At 41.7% G+C, this 22,501-nt stretch overlaps 5 protein-coding genes across 5 annotated transcripts; 1 reads left to right on the plus strand and 4 right to left on the minus strand.

Annotated features, from left to right (window-relative positions):
* Window positions 1-478: 478 nt before the first annotated feature.
* Window positions 479-5,546, minus strand: tada2b (transcriptional adaptor 2B). Its single transcript, XM_034615290.1, has 2 exons — window positions 5,035-5,546; window positions 479-3,616 (listed from the first exon to the last, which is right to left on the minus strand). The coding sequence occupies exons 1-2, from the start codon at window positions 5,302-5,304 to the stop codon at window positions 2,405-2,407; spliced, it is 1,482 nt and encodes a 493-aa protein (XP_034471181.1). The 5' UTR covers window positions 5,305-5,546; the 3' UTR covers window positions 479-2,404.
* ccdc96 (coiled-coil domain containing 96) lies at window positions 5,112-9,139 on the plus strand. Its single transcript, XM_034615291.1, has 4 exons — window positions 5,112-5,250; window positions 5,790-6,479; window positions 8,054-8,401; window positions 8,515-9,139. Exons 2-4 carry the CDS (start codon window positions 5,796-5,798, stop codon window positions 8,833-8,835), a joined length of 1,353 nt encoding a protein of 450 aa, XP_034471182.1. The 5' UTR covers window positions 5,112-5,250; window positions 5,790-5,795; the 3' UTR covers window positions 8,836-9,139.
* Window positions 9,140-12,188: 3,049 nt separating this feature from the next.
* On the minus strand, window positions 12,189-13,104 carry LOC117779262 (eotaxin-like). Its single transcript, XM_034615300.1, has 3 exons — window positions 12,985-13,104; window positions 12,793-12,904; window positions 12,189-12,479 (listed from the first exon to the last, which is right to left on the minus strand). Exons 1-3 carry the CDS (start codon window positions 13,052-13,054, stop codon window positions 12,386-12,388), a joined length of 276 nt encoding a protein of 91 aa, XP_034471191.1. The 5' UTR covers window positions 13,055-13,104; the 3' UTR covers window positions 12,189-12,385.
* A 2,504-nt stretch (window positions 13,105-15,608) lies between these two features.
* On the minus strand, window positions 15,609-16,380 carry LOC117779259 (eotaxin-like). The gene is made up of 3 exons (XM_034615296.1): window positions 16,237-16,380; window positions 16,045-16,156; window positions 15,609-15,732 (listed from the first exon to the last, which is right to left on the minus strand). Exons 1-3 carry the CDS (start codon window positions 16,304-16,306, stop codon window positions 15,639-15,641), a joined length of 276 nt encoding a protein of 91 aa, XP_034471187.1. The 5' UTR covers window positions 16,307-16,380; the 3' UTR covers window positions 15,609-15,638.
* Window positions 16,381-19,626: 3,246 nt separating this feature from the next.
* LOC117779257 (eotaxin-like) lies at window positions 19,627-20,397 on the minus strand. Its single transcript, XM_034615294.1, has 3 exons — window positions 20,255-20,397; window positions 20,063-20,174; window positions 19,627-19,750 (listed from the first exon to the last, which is right to left on the minus strand). The coding sequence occupies exons 1-3, from the start codon at window positions 20,322-20,324 to the stop codon at window positions 19,657-19,659; spliced, it is 276 nt and encodes a 91-aa protein (XP_034471185.1). The 5' UTR covers window positions 20,325-20,397; the 3' UTR covers window positions 19,627-19,656.
* Between the last annotated feature and the right edge of the window lie 2,104 nt (window positions 20,398-22,501).

The raw sequence follows: 22,501 nt of genomic DNA on the forward strand, positions 1-22,501 counted from the left end.
GACAAGGATCAGATAGCTTCAGCTGCCACTTCAATGTCGCCGCTGTTAACGTTGCTTCAGGAGGGATATTAGCATCACCTCTCTGATACACTGGGAGCCAGACGGACTTTGGGCCCTATGAGCCGACCCCTGAATGAAACAAGCCTATGGCTTATTTTAACAATACAATGCTCGGCCTCTTCAACCAACTGGTGACAGTCGACTAATGCATCTAAACACAGGTTTGCAATGGGACAATATGCTGCTGCACTAGTGTAAAATGCATCTCTGTGCTGGAGCTGATCACTATGAAGCTTGTTCTACCCAATTTTCAGTGTGTATCACAAACTGTAGCTGTGTGGTTCTACTGCAAAGAGAAAACAAAAAGATAAAGACAAACCAAGTAAAACGAAAGCGTTTCTTAAAAATCATTGATCATTTGTGCAAATTTACATTTTCTTAAAACAGCTGTAGTTTTTCTTTCCCCGCAATATAATTGTTTTGGCAAATGATCAAAGAGGAGGAAACTTTGACGACTATTTCCCGTGGCGGATTAATACACATTTCGTGTTAAAGCTACCCATCCATTATACTCCTTATCCTTTGGGGGTTGCGGGGGGAGCTGGAGCTGTACTGATGCTATCAAGTTTGTTATAGTAATTGGTGGATGGATGGATAGTTTTGTGGAGGACTGAGCGATCTGATCACAAGTGGTCAGCTCCAACTTCTCCTATTCACACCTCGTATTAAAATGCGCCCTGAAATGTTTCCTGTGAGCTCCTGTGATCCTTTGTAAGTAAAGGGGCTGTTTTGAACCAGTCCTTGTTTACAGATCTGTCCCTTGTCAAAGCATTTGTGGGAGATCTTTGTGAGAAGAGAGAAAGAGAGGGAGAGGAAAATTGACAAAATTTTTAGTTTCATTTTTGAGGCTGAAAGGCCCCAAATATATATTTTTGATCAGCTTCTCACCTTTAGTAAATTACAGTAGAGCACTTGGGTTAGGAATAAGAAAAGAAAAATGAGTAGGAAGATATTGTTTTTTTGGGGGCATTTTGAGAATAAAGTCAAAATGTGGAAAATAAAGTTGAAATGTCGATACAGCCTATGGCAGCTGCCAGCATTCCATCAGGAGGAGAAACTTCTCCTCCTGAACAGACATACACCTCAAATCTAATACTGATCACCACACTGTGCTTATGGCTAAAAGAAAAATGATTAAGCCAATTCATCCACGTAAGGTGTTGTGTAGAGGCAGTCATATCCTTTGATGTATTCTTAAAGTTCGACTTTAATCTTGAAATGTAACTTCTTTTATGAAAACGCAAAATGGATTTTTTTTTCTTACGCCTGGTCCTGATGCTCTTCTGTAGTAAATGGATCATACATGAAGTTTTGTATATTTCACTGTATTTCAGTTTTTCTCTGTTACTGAGCTTAGTTGGAAAAATATGACCTTGCACCAATCAGGATTTGACCAATACAATCTGAATAAATAATTAATGAATTTGTGTAATTGCTTTTTTAATTTATATTACATCAGCTGATGCTTGTTTCTTTTTAAATACAAACATATAATTTGAATTAATTACTTTATCAGGAACCATTTGCACTGAGTGGGAAGTTTTGCGTTTGAAAAAATGAATTTGACAGTGCTTGCTGATGGACAGACTGTGTAATGCAACACTAACCTCCACATTATCTCCTCACATATCTTTGGCACTTCTTGTTTCTTACTGGCCAACGTATATGACCCCCCCTGCCCCTCATACCGGTAGTTGATAAATCTTTGATAAGGTTTTTTAGCTTCATGCTAATGCATTTGTTGAGCCCTGATACTAGCAGCCAAAGAAGATCTGCTTTTTCTTTTCCTTCCCTTGTCGCCAGTAAGAAGGAAAGAAAGGGGACTAAAAAATGACAACTTCTGGGAAAAAGTATCATACAACTCTACTTATTGCGGGAAAGTTACCGAATACAGCTTTAACTGATGAAACAGGAAACAAAGTTGACAGAAACCACAAAGGCGATTAATTTAAACGAAGGTGTGAAATGCTCCACTTCCAGCAAATGTAATATTGGATTTTAAATATGTCTCCATAGGCATCTTCAATGAAGCTGTTGCAATAACACTTCAATATCTCCACTACTACATAATATTTGTTAACAGTGTCAATATCATCGTGTAACAACAATATCGACACAAAACTAGTGTGAACCCACAGATTCATATTCAACCCGTCCCTTTCCAAATGCAAAAATAAAGGCTTATTTTTCTTCCCAGCCTTGGTATGAAAATAAGTGTTTTTCCCAGCATCCTCCTTCTTTGCAATGTACATATTCACAAAGTCACCTTTGAATACAAAAAATGGTGAACCCCAGTAGTTTTGTCTAGCCAATCAGCTATCAGCTTCCTGACCAAAGGAGTATGCTAGGAGGCGTCTCGGGATATCCAGCCACTTTCTGTGAGGAAGGTGAGAATGCGCTTCTTGAGGACTTTGTCCAGGTAGCTGGGCAGCCGGCTCTTGGCGGGGATGCCTTGCCGTTTCTGCAGGTGATCTTTGATGATGATGGTTTTGACAGTCAGGTAGCGAGCTGGGCTGAGGTTGAGAGAGTTGCACAGCACCTTCTCTCTGTCCGACAGCAGCTCAAAGCCTGTGAGATTCTCGATGGCAGCAAACTCGCCATCCTTACCTTCTTCTTTGATCCCGCCTCCTACCCCTAACCCTCCAGCAATGCCTCCTCCCCCTCCGGCTCCACCTCCGAGTCCCATCCCCGAGCCAAGCCCGCCGCCTCCTCCGCTGCCCCGTTTGGAGGCGACCACACTTTTGTTCTCTTTGCGTTTCTCCCGTTTGTGGCGTGCGGCTTCATACTCAGCAGAGTCCTCCAGGCGGGTGATGCCATTTCGACGGTAGCGCTGCAGCTCACGCACCTTGGCCCTCAGCCCGCGCTCTTTATGCATGTTCTCAAAGAAGTCTTCAAACTCCCGATGGGCCATGAACTGGCACAGCCCCCGCAGCCTCACCCGCTGGTCCTTCTCTTCCTTGGTGATCTTTCTTTTGGGTGTACTTGGAACGGAGCCTGATCCTGCTGCTGTTGCCAAACCTGATCCAATTGCGCCACCGCCAGCTCCCACCCCGCCCACACCACTAGCAGTGCCTACGACTCCCTGTGCTCCTGGTTTCTCCTTCTCCTTGTCTTTCTTGTCTCGGCCAAGGAACACAGGCACCAGGTTGTAGTCTCGGGCAATGTTCTTACGTCTCTGTCGTTCTCTGAGCTTCCGCACATACATGTCCACGTGGGTGCGTTTCATCTCAATCTCCACATCCTCGTCGTCGTAGTTCACAGAGAGGCCGCTAATGAGCTTCTCTGCATCCTGGTCATATTCAATCTCATAATCGTCCCGCAGCGGCATGTAGCCCAGCTGCTGCTGCTCAGCCAGGGTGATATCCAGTGGGGGGAGAGGGGTGGTCAGGCTGGGCGACAGGGGACCCCCACTGGGGCAGGTGTGGTCGGTGACCCGGTTGGGAATATTGTCAGGGATGCAGGCCTTACCCAGGTTTCCGTGGATGTACATGGTGACATAGTGTTCCATGACTTCCTGAGGAGTACGTGATGCTCCAACATGAGCGGCCATGTCCTCCTGAAAGATGAAAAGAGGAAGTTGGTACTTAAAAGGATAGAGGAGGTTAGAAATATAACAGTGATCTAATATTATGGGCTGGAGCACAAACCAGAGTAGAGCTGATATCAACTGATGAAGAAAAAAACTTACGTTAAATCTAATAAACAATATTTTATATAGAAAAATAGCAAATCTGATTTCTGCTTCTCAGATCCAAGGTTTTTCTGCCCATCTGTCTTGAATATTTTTCTAATTTGCATATCTTTGAGTTTTGAAGAGACAGCAGTCCCCCAGTTTCATTAACCCACACGAATACTCTGTGTACATACAAGCATTAAATGAAAACCATGTAGAAGATAAAAAGCAAAGTTCGCAGTTCAGTGTTAAAAACTGCACCTGTACCTAACCCTAACCCCCAGAGGAAGTCCTGAAAATTGGGTCTGGACTTTCTGCAGAGTTTGCCTTTGACACATGCACAACACAGCAGGAGATTCTCTGGTCAGAGAGAGAATCAACTATCTGCAGAGCGTCTAGGTGAGGGGTGCTGCAGCAGACAGAGGCAGGAGGTTATGAATACATTCTGCTGCGGAGATCATGTGCTTTTGTTTACAGCACAAATATGATGTTATTTGTCTTCTTTTTGTTTAGTTTTTTTCATTTTTGATTCTCTCTCGTGTCAGAAATGTCATCAACACCCCCACTCGCTCCCGGTGAATCCTACAGAGGATCTCCTGCCGTGTTCTCACATGAGCTCCCCCAGACTTTATACGAGGGGACAGGCCAGAGAAAGTCTGCAGAAAGTCTGGATGCTCTCCCTCTGACTTACAGTCCCTCCAGAGAATTCCAGGAGGATCTCCGTAGTTCAGTGCCTGTCTGACAGCAACCTATGTCTCAGCGACTTCCACTTAATTATAAATAATGCTTGATTATGGCTCTGGACCCAATTCTGTGCATTATAATAATAATAACTTTATATAGAAAGCACTTGTCTAAACAAGGTTACAAAGTGCTTCACAAGAGTCCATGGTCAAAATGTAATGAACTAAAATAAAATGGGGTAATGGGATTGTATGGCCGAAATGAAAAGATAACTTTAGTCTGGTTTGTGCTGTATAACAATTTAACACAATCATATATCCTGTCTTAGACGTTGTAAACATTGTTTTGTCTGTCGCCTGCTCTTTGACATGTCACTGACGCCATGTTGAACTCTGTAAAATACAGGTTAACACTTTTCAAAGTGACAGAGATGCTGTCCCTCTCGTGTTTAACGTCCACTCGTCCAACTTGTACGACAGTGTGGACAGAAGATGGACAGTCGGTGTCTCGCAGCATTGCCTCTAACTTTTACTCCCGACATGTCCCGACATGGCGTCCCTCTCCGATCACATCAGACAAACGGAGAAACGTAATAAACTTAAGAAACAGTGATGTACCCAGTTTCCGAAGCCGTACTGCTCGATAGCATCGAGGAGCGACTGCTCTTCCCTGCTGGTCCATCCTCCCTCTGCCTCGGGACCCCAGAGGGAGAAGCGGCCGCCGTCGACCTGCTGGTAGCCGTGCCATCTCCGGTGGTTCCCAATCTCCGCCCCCGCCGAGAAGCACTCCGGGCACAGCTCGATGTCGGGGCAGTCGGTGCAGCGGAGCCGCAGGTTGGTGACGTCTGCCAGGCAGTTCACGCAGTACTTCTTGCCCAGGTCGGCCATGTTGCCTGGATCCTGCTTCTTGTTGTCGGAGGCTGAACTCCACGCATGCGCACTGCGGGCCCCGCCGCGCGAGCTGCTCAATATTAATGAGCTGCGGGCCAGGGCGCCTGTGATTGGCTGCCTAATCTCCAGGACAACAAACGCAACATTTGTTGTTACTGGCTTTTAACATCACCGGCTTTAACATCACTGGATTTAAAGTCGACGTCTTTTAACGTCACTGTCTTTTAACTTCACTGGATTTAACGTGACTGGCTTTTTCGTCTCTGGATTTAACGTGACTGTCTTTTTACGTCACTGTCTTTTACAGTCACTGGCTTTAACTTCACCGGCTTTTACCGTCACTGGCTTTTAACGTCACTCGATTTAACGTCACTGGCTTTACCGTCTCTGGCTTTTACTTCCCTTTCTTTTAATAGACAACCTATATTTGAAAGTCTGGCATCCACAGATTCAACAACACGTACAGGTTGTTTCTCCTGCAGTGAAAGATGGACAGAGAGTCAGACCATGGAGAACACGAGGTGAAGACCCCAGAAGACAATAATAATCTCACTTCTTCTACTAATGGGAAAGAAGGGGTCCCAGCAGTTATGGAGGCCTCACATCATGGAGAGGAAAACTCTTCAGCTCCTGTTGAAGCCTCCTCCTCTGAGAGCGGAGATCCACTCCCTTCCACCGACAGCCTCACAACAAGTAAACACCTGCATGAGGACAGTGAACGGCCAGTGTCCCATGTTGAGTTTGACATCAGTGATGGCGATGGACGTCCCATGCTGCACCTTGAGACCTCGGAGAGCGAGGGGACTACGAGTCCTGCGCAGGAGGAAGAGAAGGAGGCTGAAGAAGAGGAGATCGCTGCTGCCAGCCCCGACCCTACACAAAGTGAAGGCGTCATCAGTGAGGAGGACGAGCAGCTTCTGTGGAGGGAGCAGTGTGAAGAGAGAGATAAAGCCCTCAAACACAACAGCCAGCTAAAGATGAAGCTGGCCAAGTACCTCAGCAAGAAGTCCAGAGACACTGTCCAGCTGGAGACACTTGGCTCAGGACAACTGCAGGAGTATGGGAAGTCCAACATCCTGACTGACATGAAACAGCAGCTCGCCTCTGACTTAGAGGTGGCCCAACAGGAGGCAGAGGAGCTGAGGTTACAGTCCCAGGAGAAGTCAGACAAGGTTGGTCTTGTTGTCAGGTTACTTAAGATTTCCTAACACCACAAGTGTTTGAAAGCTAAATGATGAACTAAGTAGGGGTGGATCCAGAGGCCCAGCTATGGGGGCCATTGGCTCTATAGTGGAAATCTGATTTGCCCCCGTCCTGTCAGTAGTTTTAAAAAAATAGACATTTACTAACAATAAATGTGGCAATTTGTTAAGAACGATCAGGAATTGTGCATGGACTTTGGTCATATCACCGTTTGTGTAAATTGGGGGCCCTTAATGGCCCCTGATTTAAAAAACAACAACTAATATACTGCATATTTATATACATGTTGATTTTACTTTAGATTGTTATACTCATATACGGAGTAAAATAAGTGGACACTATGATAACTGGTCAGTGTGTGTTGAGCAGTGGCTGCTATAGTTTACTGGATGTAACTGTCAGAATTATGTCACATAATCGATCATCAATCAGTGAATTGAGTAGAGTTGAAGCGGTGGGTAAATGTTCTATCACAGTATAGTATAGTGACCAAAATTATCATGGTTATCAGTTATCATTATTGCGGTATTATTAAAATGTGCGATAAATGTTAAAAAGTTACTGATACACAAACAATACTAATTTCACAGTTTTATATAGACATAATATATATTAGGACTATAAATAATGATAGTATTTTCATTATTTATCGAACAAAATATCAACGTTTGTTAAACGCAATGTGGCGACAGTGAATGTAAGCATTTGCTAGCTAAGGCCAGAGATTACTAACAGTTCTCCTGCTGTTACAGCCCAACCTGCCTGCCACTCCCTCCACCATGTTTTTATAACACACAACGAATCCTCGGTATACCGTGAAACCAGTAATCGTTTCATCCCTGCAATCGAGCACTAAGAAATAAAAAGCACTGGAACAAAACAGGAACTGAGGAAACGCTACCAAACCAATAGAGAAAGACATTTTGAGGGATCTAAGGACAGACACACCAGGGTTTGACAGTGTTTGATGGACAGGCGAAGTTAGAAAGAAGTGAGTTTATTAGACCCTCTGTAGCTCGCTCCTCATCTCCGGTGTGGGATAGTTTGAGAACCCACCAAAATCTGTGGCTATACTTCAAGTTACTGGGTAATGCTGGCATCAAGGAACAATAATGTGATCCTTTTTCTTTTTAAAAAATTTCCATTTAGAGTAGAATAATCTAACCCTTTAGACGGTCCCCTGTCTCTGCAGGAAAACAGGAGTACAAGGGGTCTACACATGCTGCTACACAGTCAGCTGGATGGATGTGACATGAATACTGAACCATGCACACATGCTTTCAGGACTGTGGGAACAGGAATGGGTTAGGAAGACAAACTTGTGAATTACTAAAGTCTTGTAGGAATTCAGTTTGTAAAATATAGTGAACATTATGAAAAACAAATATTCTATAGACATGGCTTCATGCGTATATTGTCGTATGCCTGCATAGACATATAACCATCTTGTTGTCCAAAGTTGACTTGACCACGACAGGTACCCAGTAGGTGTTGATTATGTGTGTTATGTGCTGATCAGTGGGCTAAACTGTCTCATCCTCAGGTGGAGAAGGAATGGAAAGAGTTTGTGGCACTGAAGCAGGATGTAGCTGTGACAGTGCTAAGCCAATACCTGGGTAAACGAACAGCTCAGACCAAAGTGGAATCAACGCTGGCATCAGAGCAGCATAAGCAGGACAAGCTGATCAAGCTGTGGGTGATTTGCATGAAGCTGAAGATGAGGATCCACAGACTGGAAGCAGAGCTCCGAGGGGTCGAGGATCAGCGCAAGGACCCTGTGCAGCTCTTGATTGGACAGTTGCATGCTGCAAGGCTGGAGCATAAAAAACTTGTCGAAAGGCAAAATGAGGAATCGATAAGGCTTCAGAACAGGATCCGCAGCAGCTTGGAGGTAGGTTGAACAATGCACAGGTACAGATTGTGTCAGAGTTATTCCTGTTGTTGCTTATATGATTTCCAGTTAATAAGATATGTTCACTATTGTACAATTTGTTTCTCCATCAGGTCCTGTCAAACGTAAAGGAGAAGCTGTTCTGGAGTCAGAGGGAGGTCCAGGCCAAGCGAGAGCAGCTGGCAGAGGTGGAGGCCATTGTAGCGAGGAAGAGAGAAGTCCTGACCACGATCAAGAATGAACTTAAAAGTCTGCAGAGGGACATCCAGAGGCTGAAGGAGAGCCAAGGCATACTGGGGAACAGGCTCCTGCTGCGGGACTTCGAGGACACTGTGAATGCCTGTGACCACCTGGAGGAACAGCTGGAGAATCTGAAGCGCCGCATATCTGAGCTGCTGGATAAGATGGAACAAGAACCTGCAGGCACCTTATGACATGAAGGAACAAAAGGCTGACACAGTATGGATCTGAAAAACACCAACACACAAGTTTCAGGCCTTAAAATTCCTAGTTTTATCCCATTTAGTGCCTCGATGTAGAAAATGACCAATTCTGTGTTTTGGACAGGTCACGTCCTCTAAAATATCTGTAAGCCAAGTCAGGACAAGAGCATGATCACTTGATTGACTGTGATAGTATCAAAGGAATGGTTTGACATTTATAGACTCACATTTAGTAGCTTTTTAGCAAAGAGTTAGATAGGAAGATGGATAGCACTCTCATGTCTGTGTGTGATGCATGAGGCTGGAGACTTCCAGACTGCAAAAACTCACGTGAACGCCATCTCACCGTCAGAACAACTCGGACGGTTGGCTCCATCACTTATAAACCATTTAATTTACAATCAACTCTTAACAGTAGCTTGAATGAAGATGACAACATGACTTATTTTTGGACCAAATGAAAATTTACATGTCAAAATAAGATGTTCTTAAAGATGCTTTCTGTTTATTTAGGTAGTTCTTATCACACTGATGTTTGTTCGAGTGTTCACGTTTCTGATAAGTGTGAGTTTGGTATTTGATTTTGGAATAAAGACGAGGTGAAACTGAGACTGACTCCTGATTGGCTCCAAATGAGGAAGATGGCAGCGTTCATGGCTTCATTTGTGGAAAGTGGGAAAACGTGGTGACACATCATCCATGTTTATGTCTGTGGTGAAGGATGATTGATATGTCATCACTCATTTTGATGGTTCAAATCATTGAAACATCATTGTTGCATTCCTCCATTTTCATGTCTCTGCTATTGCCGTCAGTCTGAACAAAAAAAAAACTCTTTTCTAATACTTCAAGTTACAACAAAACACATTCAGATCACCACCCATAAAAACTGCTGTATAACAAGACAAACACACGACGATGTGAGGTGCGAAACTAAATAGTGCAAGGATATATCAAAGGATCTATTGCCCAGTTTCCTGAATAAACTAAATGAGGGCCTCATTCTCCTGAGGCACCCAGCCAGGTAACAAGAATTAAAAAAACAGCATTTATTAATAACTAAGGAAAGACAAAGGAGTAACATTTTAGTCATTTTTAATCAATTGATTCATTTATTTTAAGTCCCTCAATGTAGCATTTAAAGCACAGACTAAATAGTTTTAAGCAGACATAAGGACATTTTCATGAATGTACAGTATTTGACGAATTTACTATCAATTATTACATGTTTATATACTTGTAGCAACTATTGTCCATGATGCGTTATGTGTCTTTTATTAATACATAAAGTAAAACGTGCTGTCAACAGAAAGTATCGCAGCCCTACTAAATGTAACAACAAATGAATATCTGCAGCCAAAACACAAAATTACACACATGGGCTAAATATTAACTTTGGCTCTCACAGTACTGCTGAGTAACGCCACATAGAAGGGTGATGAAAGGTGTCTCAGGTTATTGAGTCATTCAGAAAACGAGGCTGAACATTACACATTAAAAAACAGAGCCCTCCTAACTTTCCCACTGGACACAAGGAGCACAGCCAAGTTTTCTCAGCATACCTGAATGTATGAACACAACATTTTATCTTTATGTAATAAAATCTTTATTTTTATAGCACTTCTCAAAAAACAGGTACAACCTGCTTCACATATAAAAGACAGACAAGTAAGAATACCTACAATAATGTAAAACAAAAATAGTCATAGACCAACCATTACAATAATAAAACTAGAATGAGGTTAAATCAGGATATGCAATACGATTAAAGGGCATTTTCAGCTTTGAAGCTCCTGACTCAGTCTGTTGTATTTCCTCAGGCAAGGTGTTCCAAAACCTCTGAGCTCTTATTTCAAAGCTCTGGCCCCGATCGTCTTCAGCTGAGAGTCTGGAACAGTTAAACAGCCCCTGCCAGAGGGTCCAAACGTGTGAGCAGGGTTATATGGGGATAAAACCTCCACCATATACTGTTGAGTCAGTCCATTCAGTGCTTTGGAAGTCATTTGTTTCTGATCTCCTTTTATAAAGGAACTAACCCACTTACTGAAAAGTGAAAATTCAGGCCACCGTGCCCAAGAGAAGAAAAGGGGAAAGAAATGTAAGGTAAACCTGAGGCAACACACATAAAGAGTCAGAACATACTTCCACTTGTCTCAACTACTCAAACAGTCTAGTTGAAAAAAAAAAAAAACACTTACATGATTGATGACGATTATTCCCACAGTTTCCCTTCTCCCTATCGAGGAGGTTCAAGAGTTAAGGAATTCATTCAGCGTGTGGATCAACACATAGGAAAATAGTTCTGCCCCAGATTTTGCCCACAACCCACATACACACCCCACATGGAATGATGGCACTTGGGCAGCCACGGGTAAAACAGAGCAATACCAAAATGCTAACCAAAGATTCCAAAGGTGGCCCGGATTTATTTTGTGCCATATTCACCATTTACCACGTGGGCCACTTTAGATTAAACTTTAACCTAGAGCACCGCATGTTTACTAAAAAGAAAGGCCCACATTTGTTTTGGGATATTTGGGCCACATTTGTTATTGGTGGGCAGTTTTATCCATTTTGCCACAAGAAGGCCAGAAGTGCCACATCACTGCCTGAAGTGGACCACAGCCGTATTATATCTGGGTCCCATCAGTTGAATCACTGTACCAACAAACGCAACATCACAAGGGCTCAAAAAAATAAAAACATCTCCCATCCTGCTCACCAGCTATTTCAACTGCAACCCACTAGGTGGCGATGCAGATCCTTATGCACCAAATCACTCTGTTTAAAAAGCAGTTTCTTCCCCACAGCCATAAGGCCCCTGATCTCTCTGCAACAACCATCATGGACACTTTAAAGACGCTGCACTGTTACTCTACTGTATGTGATTTAGTCCTGTCCATAGTTTATCGTGTCATTATGTAATGTCGACGTCTTTGTAGTTTTTATGTTCATATGATTTTTAAAATGCAGTGCACAATAAGAGTTGCATCGACGTGGTTTGTTGCCATTAAGACATGATTCTGATTCTGATACGTGTGACAGGAAGCTGAAATAAGAGAAGAAGCCATCAATGCACAGCACCATGTTGTATTCCATCAAACAACAGCCAGGGCTATAGTTTATTAGTTTACTCAGTTTAAAAAAGAACAAGATTAACTATACTTTAATTAAACTTCTGTTTGAAAAAATGGGCTTCCATAGAGGAACATAGGATTAGACCTTTGAAACATTTCTTTTTGATGCATTATAATATAGCCATAAACAACATTTATTGAGATTTTTTCTCACATTTGTTTTCTATCTGAGAGGAGACGAGACAAAGTTCTGACACGATCAACTGTAAATGTATAATGTTTATTCTTTTTGATAATTGTGGATAATACAAACACAAAAGACAGTGAGCAAACAGAAGCTGGGATCAGTCATGGCAGGTTTGCACATTAACAGTGAAATCGTTTCACAGAATTTGATTTGATGCAGCAACAGACACAGGAGTAACTTCTTCTTGTTTTTGTTGATTTGCAGACGGGCAGCTGGTTTACAAGGATTCTTCATCCAATTGTTGCATGATGCTCTGAACCCACTGGAGCTTTGGATCCGCACAGATTTTACGAGACCTCTTTGTCGTAAAACTGAAACAAAGGGGGAGATGTTAATGTCATCTTGAGGATTGCTATTGTTTTTTTATGAACATTTTTGAAAGGATGCTAAATAGCTTCAAGAAATAAGAAAATAACTGTATTTCGGAGTAAATGCAGAAATGACAGAGCAGCAGATGTATAATGCACATAAGCAGTCGACCTAAATTAGAATGTATTATTCAAAAGTAATGACAAATAGATTTCCATCTTCTAAAGTGGAATCAAACATGTATTCAAAGTCACTTATTTACGTTGGTGTATTACACATAATGATGGTGATGTAAACTCATTAATCAACACTTACAGGACGGCCTTCCTCGGACACCTGGTATCAGTGTCTTGATAGGAACTGATTCTAGCTTTCGCCAGTTCTCCTCGGTAAAAACCGAAGCAGCATTCATCAGGACCCAGTCCATCTGAAAAGACAAATGTCGACCAATAAGACAACAACACCTCCGACACAGAACATGTTTAAATATTAACATATAAGTCTTACTGTTGCAGAGCACTGAGGAGAGCAGTGCAGCTCCCAGGACACACAGCAGCAGGACGTGAAGGGCCCTCATGGCGGCTCGATGTAAATGTCTGGAGATGATGGTGATGGAGATAAAGAGCACAGCTGCTGTTAGGGGCTTCTGAGAAAAATGTGTTGCGGGTTTATGTTTATTGAGATCAACAATCTTTTTTTTTTAAGAAAGAAAAAGGTGTCGCTGGTGTGGAGGAGGGAGGGTGTTGTGGTTTTTAAGGGGCCGAAGTGCGAGAGAAACTTTCCACTCAGCTTGTTTGATGGATCGCAGAGGAAATGCAGTTGTGGTCGGAGATTCAGCTCAAACCACACACACATATACACTTTATAAATTATTGTTTCTGGTATTTACTATTAAAAGGCAAAAACACCTGTTGACGTTAAGGTACACAACTGAAGATGTGTCTCTAACATCGGCTAAGCTTACATCATCTGGCCTCTTAACTAGTGCGGAGGACCGTCAAACGTACAAGGGATATTCACCTTGTCCTGTGATCTAATATATATGTATTATACACACACAAACACATATTTACAGTATATATACCATACGACCATTGGCCTCACCGTGTGTGCACGTGTGTTCCAAGACATTGTGGTGTCCTTTGAAGTCTTGGAGACGTGTGTGTGTGTGTGTGTGTGTGTGTGTGTGTGTGTGTGTGTAACTGTTTCCTCATGCAGAGTTCAACCCCCTATGACCGAACCTCATTTGTTAAATTGGTGTATTGCTCCTTTAACACAGACTCCTTTGATTCAAAGAGATGAACAACAGAAGAAGAAGAAGTCCATCAGAAATTCTACAACATGACTCATCACAATTACAGCACAGGTCATAATTTTTAAACTCAACAATTGACTAAAACACTGTAATGTGAACCTCGAGAAAATGACTCACTCTCACTCTACTCATCATCTGTCAAACACATTTGCTACTTAGAGTGGATGAAAGGTCCTCTGGGAAACGTAGCCATTCAACAATAAAATGGTCGCACCTGGTTGGTTATGTACAGCTCTTTATTTTAATAAAACCATTTCAAGTGAGATACAGTTGCATGGTGACGCTCCCTTGTCTCCATGTGTCCATCACTCCTCTGCAGTACACAGGTCTCAATGAGAAAAATAAAGACAATGCAAAACACACAGAGCCCAGGAAAGTAAAGACATCCAGATAATCCAACAGATCGATAACAGTATATTAGACTCCTTCATTGAATTTAAATATGATTGAATTTGTTTTTTGACGCCTGTGGATTGATTAAACTGTGTTTTGTGTAGTGTTAGTGGAGCTGGGGGGGCACTTCATGGAAAATGGACAAACCATTTAAACCTACCGAGTGCTGATATGAACTGGTGATGCAAGGCACAACTCAGAGGCCTACGTATATGTGCCAAAAGCTTTATTGCAGTCCTGCGGTGAGTCACCACACTTGGTGGGGGGGGGGGGGGGGGGGTCTCAACAAACAGGTACAAACTGCTTCACATATAAAAGACAGAAAAGTAAGAATACCTAAAATAACGTCAAATAAAAATAGTCATAGACCAACCATTACAATAATAAAACTAGAATGAGGTTAAATCAGGATATGCAATACGATTAAAGGGCATTTTCAGCTTTGAAGCTGCTGACTCAGTCTGTTGTATTTCCTCAGGCAAGGTGTTCCAAAACCTCTGAGCTCTTATTTCAAAGCTCTGGCCCCGATCGTCTTCAGCTGAGAGTCTGGAACAGTTAAACAGCCCCTGCCAGAGGGTCCAAACGTGTGAGCAGGGTTATATGGGGATAAAACCTCCACCATATACTGTTGAGTCAGTCCATTCAGTGCAACAACCATCATGGACACTTTAAAGACGCTGCACTGTTACTCTACTGTATGTGATTTAGTCCTGTCCATAGTTTATCGTGTGTCATTATGTAATATCGACGTCTTTGTAGTTTTTATGTTCATATGAGTTTTAAAATGCTGTGCACAATAAGAGTTGCATCGACGTGGTTTGTTGCCATTAAGACATGATTCTGATTCTGATACGTGTGACAGGAAGCTGAAATAAGAGAAGAAGCCATCAATGCACAGCACCATGTTGTATTCCATCAAACAACAGCCAGGGCTATAGTTTATTAGTTTACTCAGTTTAAAAAATAACAAGATTAACTATACTTTAATTAAACTTCTGTTTGAAAAAAAAAAATCTGGTTTCTCTTTTTTCACAGGTTAAAAAAAATGGGAGAGGAAAATGCAAGAGAAAGCTAATTCTTTTAAAAGTATTAATTTGCCTCCCAGGGCTTCCATAGAGGAACACAGGATTAGACCTTTGAAACATTTCTTTTGGCTGCATTATAATATAGCCATAAACACCAGGTATTAAGATTTTTTCTCACATTTGTTTTCTATCTGAGAGGAGACGAGACAAAGTTCTGACACGATCAACTGTAAATGTATAATGTTTATTCTTTATGATAATTGTGGATAATACAAACACAAAAGACAGTGAGCAAACAGAAGCTGGGATCAGTCATGGCAGGTTTGCACATTAACAGTGAAATCGTTTCACAGAATTTGATTTGATGCAGCAACAGACACAGGAGTAACTTCTTCTTGTTTTTGTTGATTTGCAGACGGGCAGCTGGTTTACAAGGATTCTTCATCCAATTGTTGCATGATGCTCTGAACCCACTGGAGCTTTGGATCCACACAGATTTTAAGAGACTTCTTTGTCGTAAAACTGAAACAAAGGGGGAGATGTTAATGTCATCTTGAGGATTGCTATTGTTTTTTTATGAACATTTTGAAAGGATGCTAAATAGCTTCAAGAAATAAGAAAATAACTGTATTTCGGAGTAAATGCAGAAATGACAGAGCAGCAGATGTATAATGCACATAAGCAGTCGACCTAAATTAGAATGTATTATTTAAAAGTAATGACAAATAGATTTCCCTCTTCTAAAGTGGAATCAAACATGTATTCAAAGTCACTTATTTACGTTGGTGTATTACACATAATGATGGTGATGTAAACTCATTAATCAACACTTACAGGACGGCCTTCCTCGGACACCTGGTATCAGTGTCTTGATAGGAACTGATTCTAGCTTTCGCCAGTTCTCCTCGGTAAAAACCGAAGCAGCAGTCATCAGGACCCAGTCCATCTGAAAAGACAAATGTCGACCAATAAGACAACAACACCTCCGACACAGAACATGTTTAAGTATTAACATATAAGTCTTACTGTTGCAGAGCACTGAGGAGAGCAGTGCAGCTCCCAGGACACACAGCAGCAGGAAGTGAAGGGCCCTCATGGCGGCTCGATGTAAATGTCTGGAGATGATGGTGATGGAGATGAAGAGCACGGCTGCTGTTAGGGGCTTCTGAGAAAAATGGGTTGCGGGTTTATATTTATTGAGATCAACAATCTTGTTTTTTAAAGAAAGAAAAAGGTGTCGCTGGTGTGGAGGAGGGAGGGTGTTGTTTGATGGATCGCAGAGGAAATGCAGTTGTGGTCGGAGATTCAGCTCAAACCACACACACATATACACTTTATAAATTATTGTTTCTGGTATTTACTATTAAAAGGCAAAAACACCTGTTGACGTTAAGGTACACAACTGAAGATGTGTCTCTAACATCGGCTAAGCTTACATCATCTGGCCTCTTAACTAGTGCGGAGGACCTTCAAACGTACAAGGGATATTCACCTTGTCCTGTGTTCTAATATATATGTATTATACACACACAAACACATATTTACAGTATATATACCATACGACCATTGGCCTCACCGTGTGTGCACGTGTGTTCCAAGACATTGTGGTGTCCTTCGAAGTCTTGGAGACGTGTGTGTGTAACTGTTTCCTCATGCAGAGTTCAACCCCCTATGACCGAACCTCATTTGTAAAATTGGTGTATTGCTCCTTTAACACAGACTCCTTTGATTCAAAGAGATGAACAACAGAAGAAGAAGAAGTCCATCAGAAATTCTGCAACATGACTCATCACAATTACAGCACAGGTCATAATTTTTAAACTCAACAATTGACTAAAACACTTTAATGTGAACCTCGAGAAAATGACTCACTCTCACTCTACTCATCATCTGTCAAACACATTTGCTACTTAGAGTTGATGAAAGGTCCTCTGGGAAACGTAGCCATTCAACAATAAAATGGTCGCACCTGGTTGGTTATGTACAGCTCTTTATTTTAATAAAACCATTTCAAGTGAGATACAGTTGCATGGTGACGCTCCCTTGTCTCCATGTGTCCATCACTCCTCTGCAGTACACAGGTCTCAATGAGAAAAATAAAGACAATGCAAAACACACAGAGCCCAGGAAAGTAAAGACATCCAGATAATCCAACAGATCGATAACAGTATATTAGACTCCTTCATTGAATTTAAATATGATTGAATTTGTTTTTTGACGCCTGTGGATTGATTAAACTGTGTTTTGTGTAGTGTTAGTGGAGCTGGGGGGGCACTTCATGGAAAATGGCCAAACCATTTAAACCTACAGAGTGCTGATATGAACTGGTGATGCAAGGCACAACTCAGAGGCCTACGTATATGTGCCAAAAGCTTTATTGCAGTCCTGCGATGAGGCACCACACTTGGTGGGGGGGGGGGGGGGGGGAGGTCTCAACAAACAGGTACAAACTGCTTCACATATAAAAGACAGACAAGTAAGAATACCTACAATAATGTAAAACAAAAATAGTCATAGACCAACCATTACAATAATAAAACTAGAATGAGGTTAAATCAGGATATGCAATACGATTAAAGGGCATTTTCAGCTTTGAAGCTGCTGACTCAGTCTGTTGTATTTCCTCAGGCAAGGTGTTCCAAAACCTCTGAGCTCTTATTTCAAAGCTCTGGCCCCGATCGTCTTCAGCTGAGAGTCTGGAACAGTTAAACAGCCCCTGCCAGAGGGTCCAAACATGTGAGCAGGGTTATATGGGGATAAAACCTCCACCATATACTGTTGAGTCAGTCCATTCAGTGCTTTGGAAGTCATTTGTTTCTGATCTCCTTTTATAAAGGAACTAACCCACTTACTGAAAAGTGAAAATTCAGGCCACCGTGCCCAAGAGAAGAAAAGGGGAAAGAAATGTAAGGTAAACCTGAGGCAACACACATAAAGAGTCAGAACATACTTCCACTTGTCTCAACTACTCAAACAGTCTAGTTGAAAAAAAAAAAAACACTTACATCATTGATGACGATTATTCCCACAGTTTCCCTTCTCCCTATGGAGGAGGTTCAAGAGTTAAGGAATTCATTCAGCGTGTGGATCAACACATAGGAAAATAGTTCTGCCCCAGATTTTGCCCACAACCCACATACACACCCCACATGGAATGATGGCACTTGGGCAGCCACGGGTAAAACAGAGCAATACCAAAATGCTAACCAAAGATTCCAAAGGTGGCCCGGATTTATTTTGTGCCATATTCACCATTTACCACGTGGGCCACTTTAGATTAAACTTTAACCTAGAGCACCGCATGTTTACTAAAAAGAAAGGCCCACATTTGTTTTGGGATATTTGGGCCACATTTGTTATTGGTGGGCAGTTTTATCCATTTTGCCACAAGAAGGCCAGAAGTGCCACATCACTGCCTGAAGTGGACCACAGCCGTATTATATCTGGGTCCCATCAGTTGAATCACTGTACCAACAAACGCAACATCACAAGGGCTCAAAAAAATAAAAACATCTCCCATCCTGCTCACCAGCTATTTCAACTGCAACCCACTAGGTGGCGCTGCAGATCCTTATGCACCAAATCGTTCTGTTTAAAAAGCAGTTTCTTCCCCACAGCCATAAGGCCCCTGATCTCTCTGCAACAACCATCATGGACACTTTAAAGACGCTGCACTGTTACTCTACTGTATGTGATTTAGTCCTGTCCATAGTTTATCGTGTGTCATTATGTAATGTCGACGTCTTTGTAGTTTTTATGTTCATATGAGTTTTAAAATGCAGTGCACAATAAGAGTTGCATCGACGTGGTTTGTTGCCATTAAGACATGATTCTGATTCTGATACGTGTGACAGGAAGCTGAAATAAGAGAAGAAGCCATCAATGCACAGCACCATGTTGTATTCCATCAAACAACAGCCAGGGCTATAGTTTATTAGTTTACTCAGTTTAAAAAATAACAAGATTAACTATACTTTAATTAAACTTCTGTTTGAAAAACAAAAAATCTGGTTTCTCTTTTTTCACAGGTTAAAAAAAATGGGAGAGGAAAATGCAAGAGAAAGCTAATTCTTTTAAAAGTATTAATTTGCCTCCCAGGGCTTCCATAGAGGAACACAGGATTAGACCTTTGAAACATTTCTTTTGGCTGCATTATAATATAGCCATAAACACCAGGTATTGAGATTTTTTCTCACATTTGTTTTCTATCTGAGAGGAGACGAGACAAAGTTCTGACACGATCAACTGTAAATGTATAATGTTTATTCTTTATGATAATTGTGGATAATACAAACACAAAAGACAGTGAGCAAACAGAAGCTGGGATCAGTCATGGCAGGTTTGCACATTAACAGTGAAATCGTTTCACAGAATTTGATTTGATGCAGCAACAGACACAGGAGTAACTTCTTCTTGTTTTTGTTGATTTGCAGACGGGCAGCTGGTTTACAAGGATTCTTCATCCAATTGTTGCATGATGCTCTGAACCCACGGGAGCTTTGGATCCACACAGATTTCATGAGACTTCTTTGTCGTAAAACTGAAACAAAGGGGGAGATGTTAATGTCATCTTGAGGATTGCTATTGTTTTTTTATGAACATTTTGAAAGGATGCTAAATAGCTTCAAGAAATAAGAAAATAACTGTATTTCGGAGTAAATGCAGAAATGACAGAGCAGCAGATGTATAATGCACATAAGCAGTCGACCTAAATTAGAATGTATTATTTAAAAGTAATGACAAATAGATTTCCCTCTTCTAAAGTGGAATCAAACATGTATTCAAAGTCACTTATTTACGTTGGTGTATTACACATAATGATGGTGATGTAAACTCATTAATCAGCACTTACAGGACGGCCTTCCTCGGACACCTGGAATCAGTGTCTTGATAGGAACTGATTCTAGCTTTCGCCAGTTCTCCTTGGTAAAAACCGAAGCAGCAGTCATCAGGACCCAGTCCATCTGAAAAGACAAATGTCGACCAATAAGACAACAACACCTCCGACACAGAACATGTTTAAGTATTAACATATAAGTCTTACTGTTGCAGAGCACTGAGGAGAGCAGTGCAGCTCCCAGGACACACAGCAGCAGGACGTGAAGGGCCCTCATGGCGGCTCGATGTAAATGTCTGGAGATGATGGTGATGGAGATGAAGAGCACAGCTGCTGTTAGGGGCTTCTGAGAAAAATGGGTTGCGGGTTTATATTTATTGAGATCAACAATCTTGTTTTTTAAAGAAAGAAAAAGGTGTCGCTGGTGTGGAGGAGGGAGGGTGTTGTTTGATGGATCGCAGAGGAAATGCAGTTGTGGTCGGAGATTCAGCTCAAACCACACACACATATACACTTTATAAATTATTGTTTCTGGTATTTACTATTAAAAGGCAAAAACACCTGTTGACGTTAAGGTACACAACTGAAGATGTGTCTCTAACATCGGCTAAGCTTACATCATCTGGCCTCTTAACTAGTGCGGAGGACCTTCAAACGTACAAGGGATATTCACCTTGTCCTGTGTTCTAATATATATGTATTATACACACACAAACACATATTTACAGTATATATACCATACGACCATTGGCCTCACCGTGTGTGCACGTGTGGTCCAGGTATTACTTGTGTTGTGGGGACCTTGGTTTCAGGTCAGGGCTAGGCAAGTAGTTACTATGGTTACGTTTAGGAAATCAATCTAAGACATTGTGGTGTCCTTTGAAGTCTTGGAGACGTGTGTGTGTGTGTGTCACTGTTTCCTCATGCAGAGTTCAACCCCCTATGACCGAACCTCATTTGTAAAATTGGTGTATTGCTCCTTTAACACAGACTCCTTTGATTCAAAGAGATGAACAACAGAAGAAGAAGAAGTCCATCAGAAATTCTGCAACATGACTCATCACAATTACAGCACAGGTCATAATTTTTAAACTCAACAATTGACTAAAACACTTTAATGTGAACCTCGAGAAAATGACTCACTCTCACTCTACTCATCATCTGTCAAACACATTTGCTACTTAGAGTGGATGAAAGGTCCTCTGGGAAACGTAGCCATTCAACAATAAAATGGTCGCACCTGGTTGGTTATGTACAGCTCTTTATTTTAATAAAACCATTTCAAGTGAGATACAGTTGCATGGTGACGCTCCCTTGTCTCCATGTGTCCATCACTCCTCTGCAGTACACAGATCTCAAAGAGAAAAATAAAGACAATGCAAAACACACAGAGCCCAGGAAAGTAAAGACATCCAGATAATCCAACAGATCGATAACAGTATATTAACCTCCTTCATTGAATTTAAATATGATTGAATTTGTTTTTTGACGCCTGTGGATTGATTAAACTGTGTTTTTTGTAGTGTTAGTGGAGCTGGGGGGGCACTTCATGGAAAATGGACAAACCATTTAAACCTACCAAGTGCTGATATGAACTGGTGATGCAAGGCACAACTCAGAGGCCTACGTATATGTGCCAAAAGCTTTATTGCAGTCCTGCGGTGAGTCATCACACTTGGTGGGGGGGGGGGTCTCAACAAACAGGTACAAACTGCTTCACATATAAAAGACAGAAAAGTAAGAATACCTAAAATAACGTCAAATAAAAATAGTCATAGACCAACCATTACAATAATAAAACTAGAATGAGGTTAAATCAGGATATGCAATACGATTAAAGGGCATTTTCAGCTTTGAAGCTCCTGACTCAGTCTGTTGTATTTCCTCAGGCAAGGTGTTCCAAAACCTCTGAGCTCTTATTTCAAAGCTCTGGCCCCGATCGTCTTCAGCTGAGAGTCTGGAACAGTTAAACAGCCCCTGCCAGAGGGTCCAAACGTGTGAGCAGGGTTATATGGGGATAAAACCTCCACCATATACTGTTGAGTCAGTCCATTCAGTGCTTTGGAAGTCATTTGTTTCTGATCTCCTTTTATAAAGGAACTAACCCACTTACTGAAAAGTGAAAATTCAGGCCACCGTGCCCAAGAGAAGAAAAGGGGAAAGAAATGTAAGGTAAACCTGAGGCAACACACATAAAGAGTCAGAACATACTTCCACTTGTCTCAACTACTCAAACAGTCTAGTTGAAAAAAAAAAAAACACTTACATCATTGATGACGATTATTCCCAAAGTTTCCCTTCTCCCTATGGAGGAGGTTCAAGAGTTAAGGAATTCATTCAGCGTGTGGATCAACACATAGGAAAATAGTTCTGCCCCAGATTTTGCCCACAACCCACATACACACCCCACATGGAATGATGGCACTTGGGCAGCCACGGGTAAAACAGAGCAAT

The sequence above is a fragment of the Hippoglossus hippoglossus genome, chromosome 18 (assembly GCF_009819705.1).
Source record: "Hippoglossus hippoglossus isolate fHipHip1 chromosome 18, fHipHip1.pri, whole genome shotgun sequence".
Classification (NCBI taxonomy): Eukaryota; Metazoa; Chordata; class Actinopteri; order Pleuronectiformes; family Pleuronectidae; genus Hippoglossus; species Hippoglossus hippoglossus.

Bases quoted from the DNA above. Each gene is read 5' to 3' on its own strand.
- LOC117779257 (XM_034615294.1), bottom strand. From the start codon at position 20,324: ATGAGGGCCCTTCACGTCCTGCTGCTGTGTGTCCTGGGAGCTGCACTG. The intron at 20,175-20,254 runs GTAAGACTTATA...TTGTCTTTTCAG, and splicing joins CTCCTCAGTGCTCTGCAACA to ATGGACTGGGTCCTGATGAC. The intron at 19,751-20,062 runs GTAAGTGCTGAT...CCTTTGTTTCAG, and splicing joins TGTCCGAGGAAGGCCGTCCT to TTTTACGACAAAGAAGTCTC.
- ccdc96 (XM_034615291.1), top strand. From the start codon at position 5,796: ATGGACAGAGAGTCAGACCATGGAGAACACGAGGTGAAGACCCCAGAA. The intron at 6,480-8,053 runs GTTGGTCTTGTT...TCTCATCCTCAG, and splicing joins CCCAGGAGAAGTCAGACAAG to GTGGAGAAGGAATGGAAAGA. The intron at 8,402-8,514 runs GTAGGTTGAACA...TTTCTCCATCAG, and splicing joins GGATCCGCAGCAGCTTGGAG to GTCCTGTCAAACGTAAAGGA.
- tada2b (XM_034615290.1), bottom strand. From the start codon at position 5,304: ATGGCCGACCTGGGCAAGAAGTACTGCGTGAACTGCCTGGCAGACGTC. The intron at 3,617-5,034 runs GTACATCACTGT...TTCATCTTTCAG, and splicing joins AGTACGGCTTCGGAAACTGG to GAGGACATGGCCGCTCATGT.
- LOC117779259 (XM_034615296.1), bottom strand. From the start codon at position 16,306: ATGAGGGCCCTTCACTTCCTGCTGCTGTGTGTCCTGGGAGCTGCACTG. The intron at 16,157-16,236 runs GTAAGACTTATA...TTGTCTTTTCAG, and splicing joins CTCCTCAGTGCTCTGCAACA to ATGGACTGGGTCCTGATGAC. The intron at 15,733-16,044 runs GTAAGTGTTGAT...CCTTTGTTTCAG, and splicing joins TGTCCGAGGAAGGCCGTCCT to TTTTACGACAAAGAAGTCTC.
- LOC117779262 (XM_034615300.1), bottom strand. From the start codon at position 13,054: ATGAGGGCCCTTCACGTCCTGCTGCTGTGTGTCCTGGGAGCTGCACTG. The intron at 12,905-12,984 runs GTAAGACTTATA...TTGTCTTTTCAG, and splicing joins CTCCTCAGTGCTCTGCAACA to ATGGACTGGGTCCTGATGAA. The intron at 12,480-12,792 runs GTAAGTGTTGAT...CCTTTGTTTCAG, and splicing joins TGTCCGAGGAAGGCCGTCCT to TTTTACGACAAAGAGGTCTC.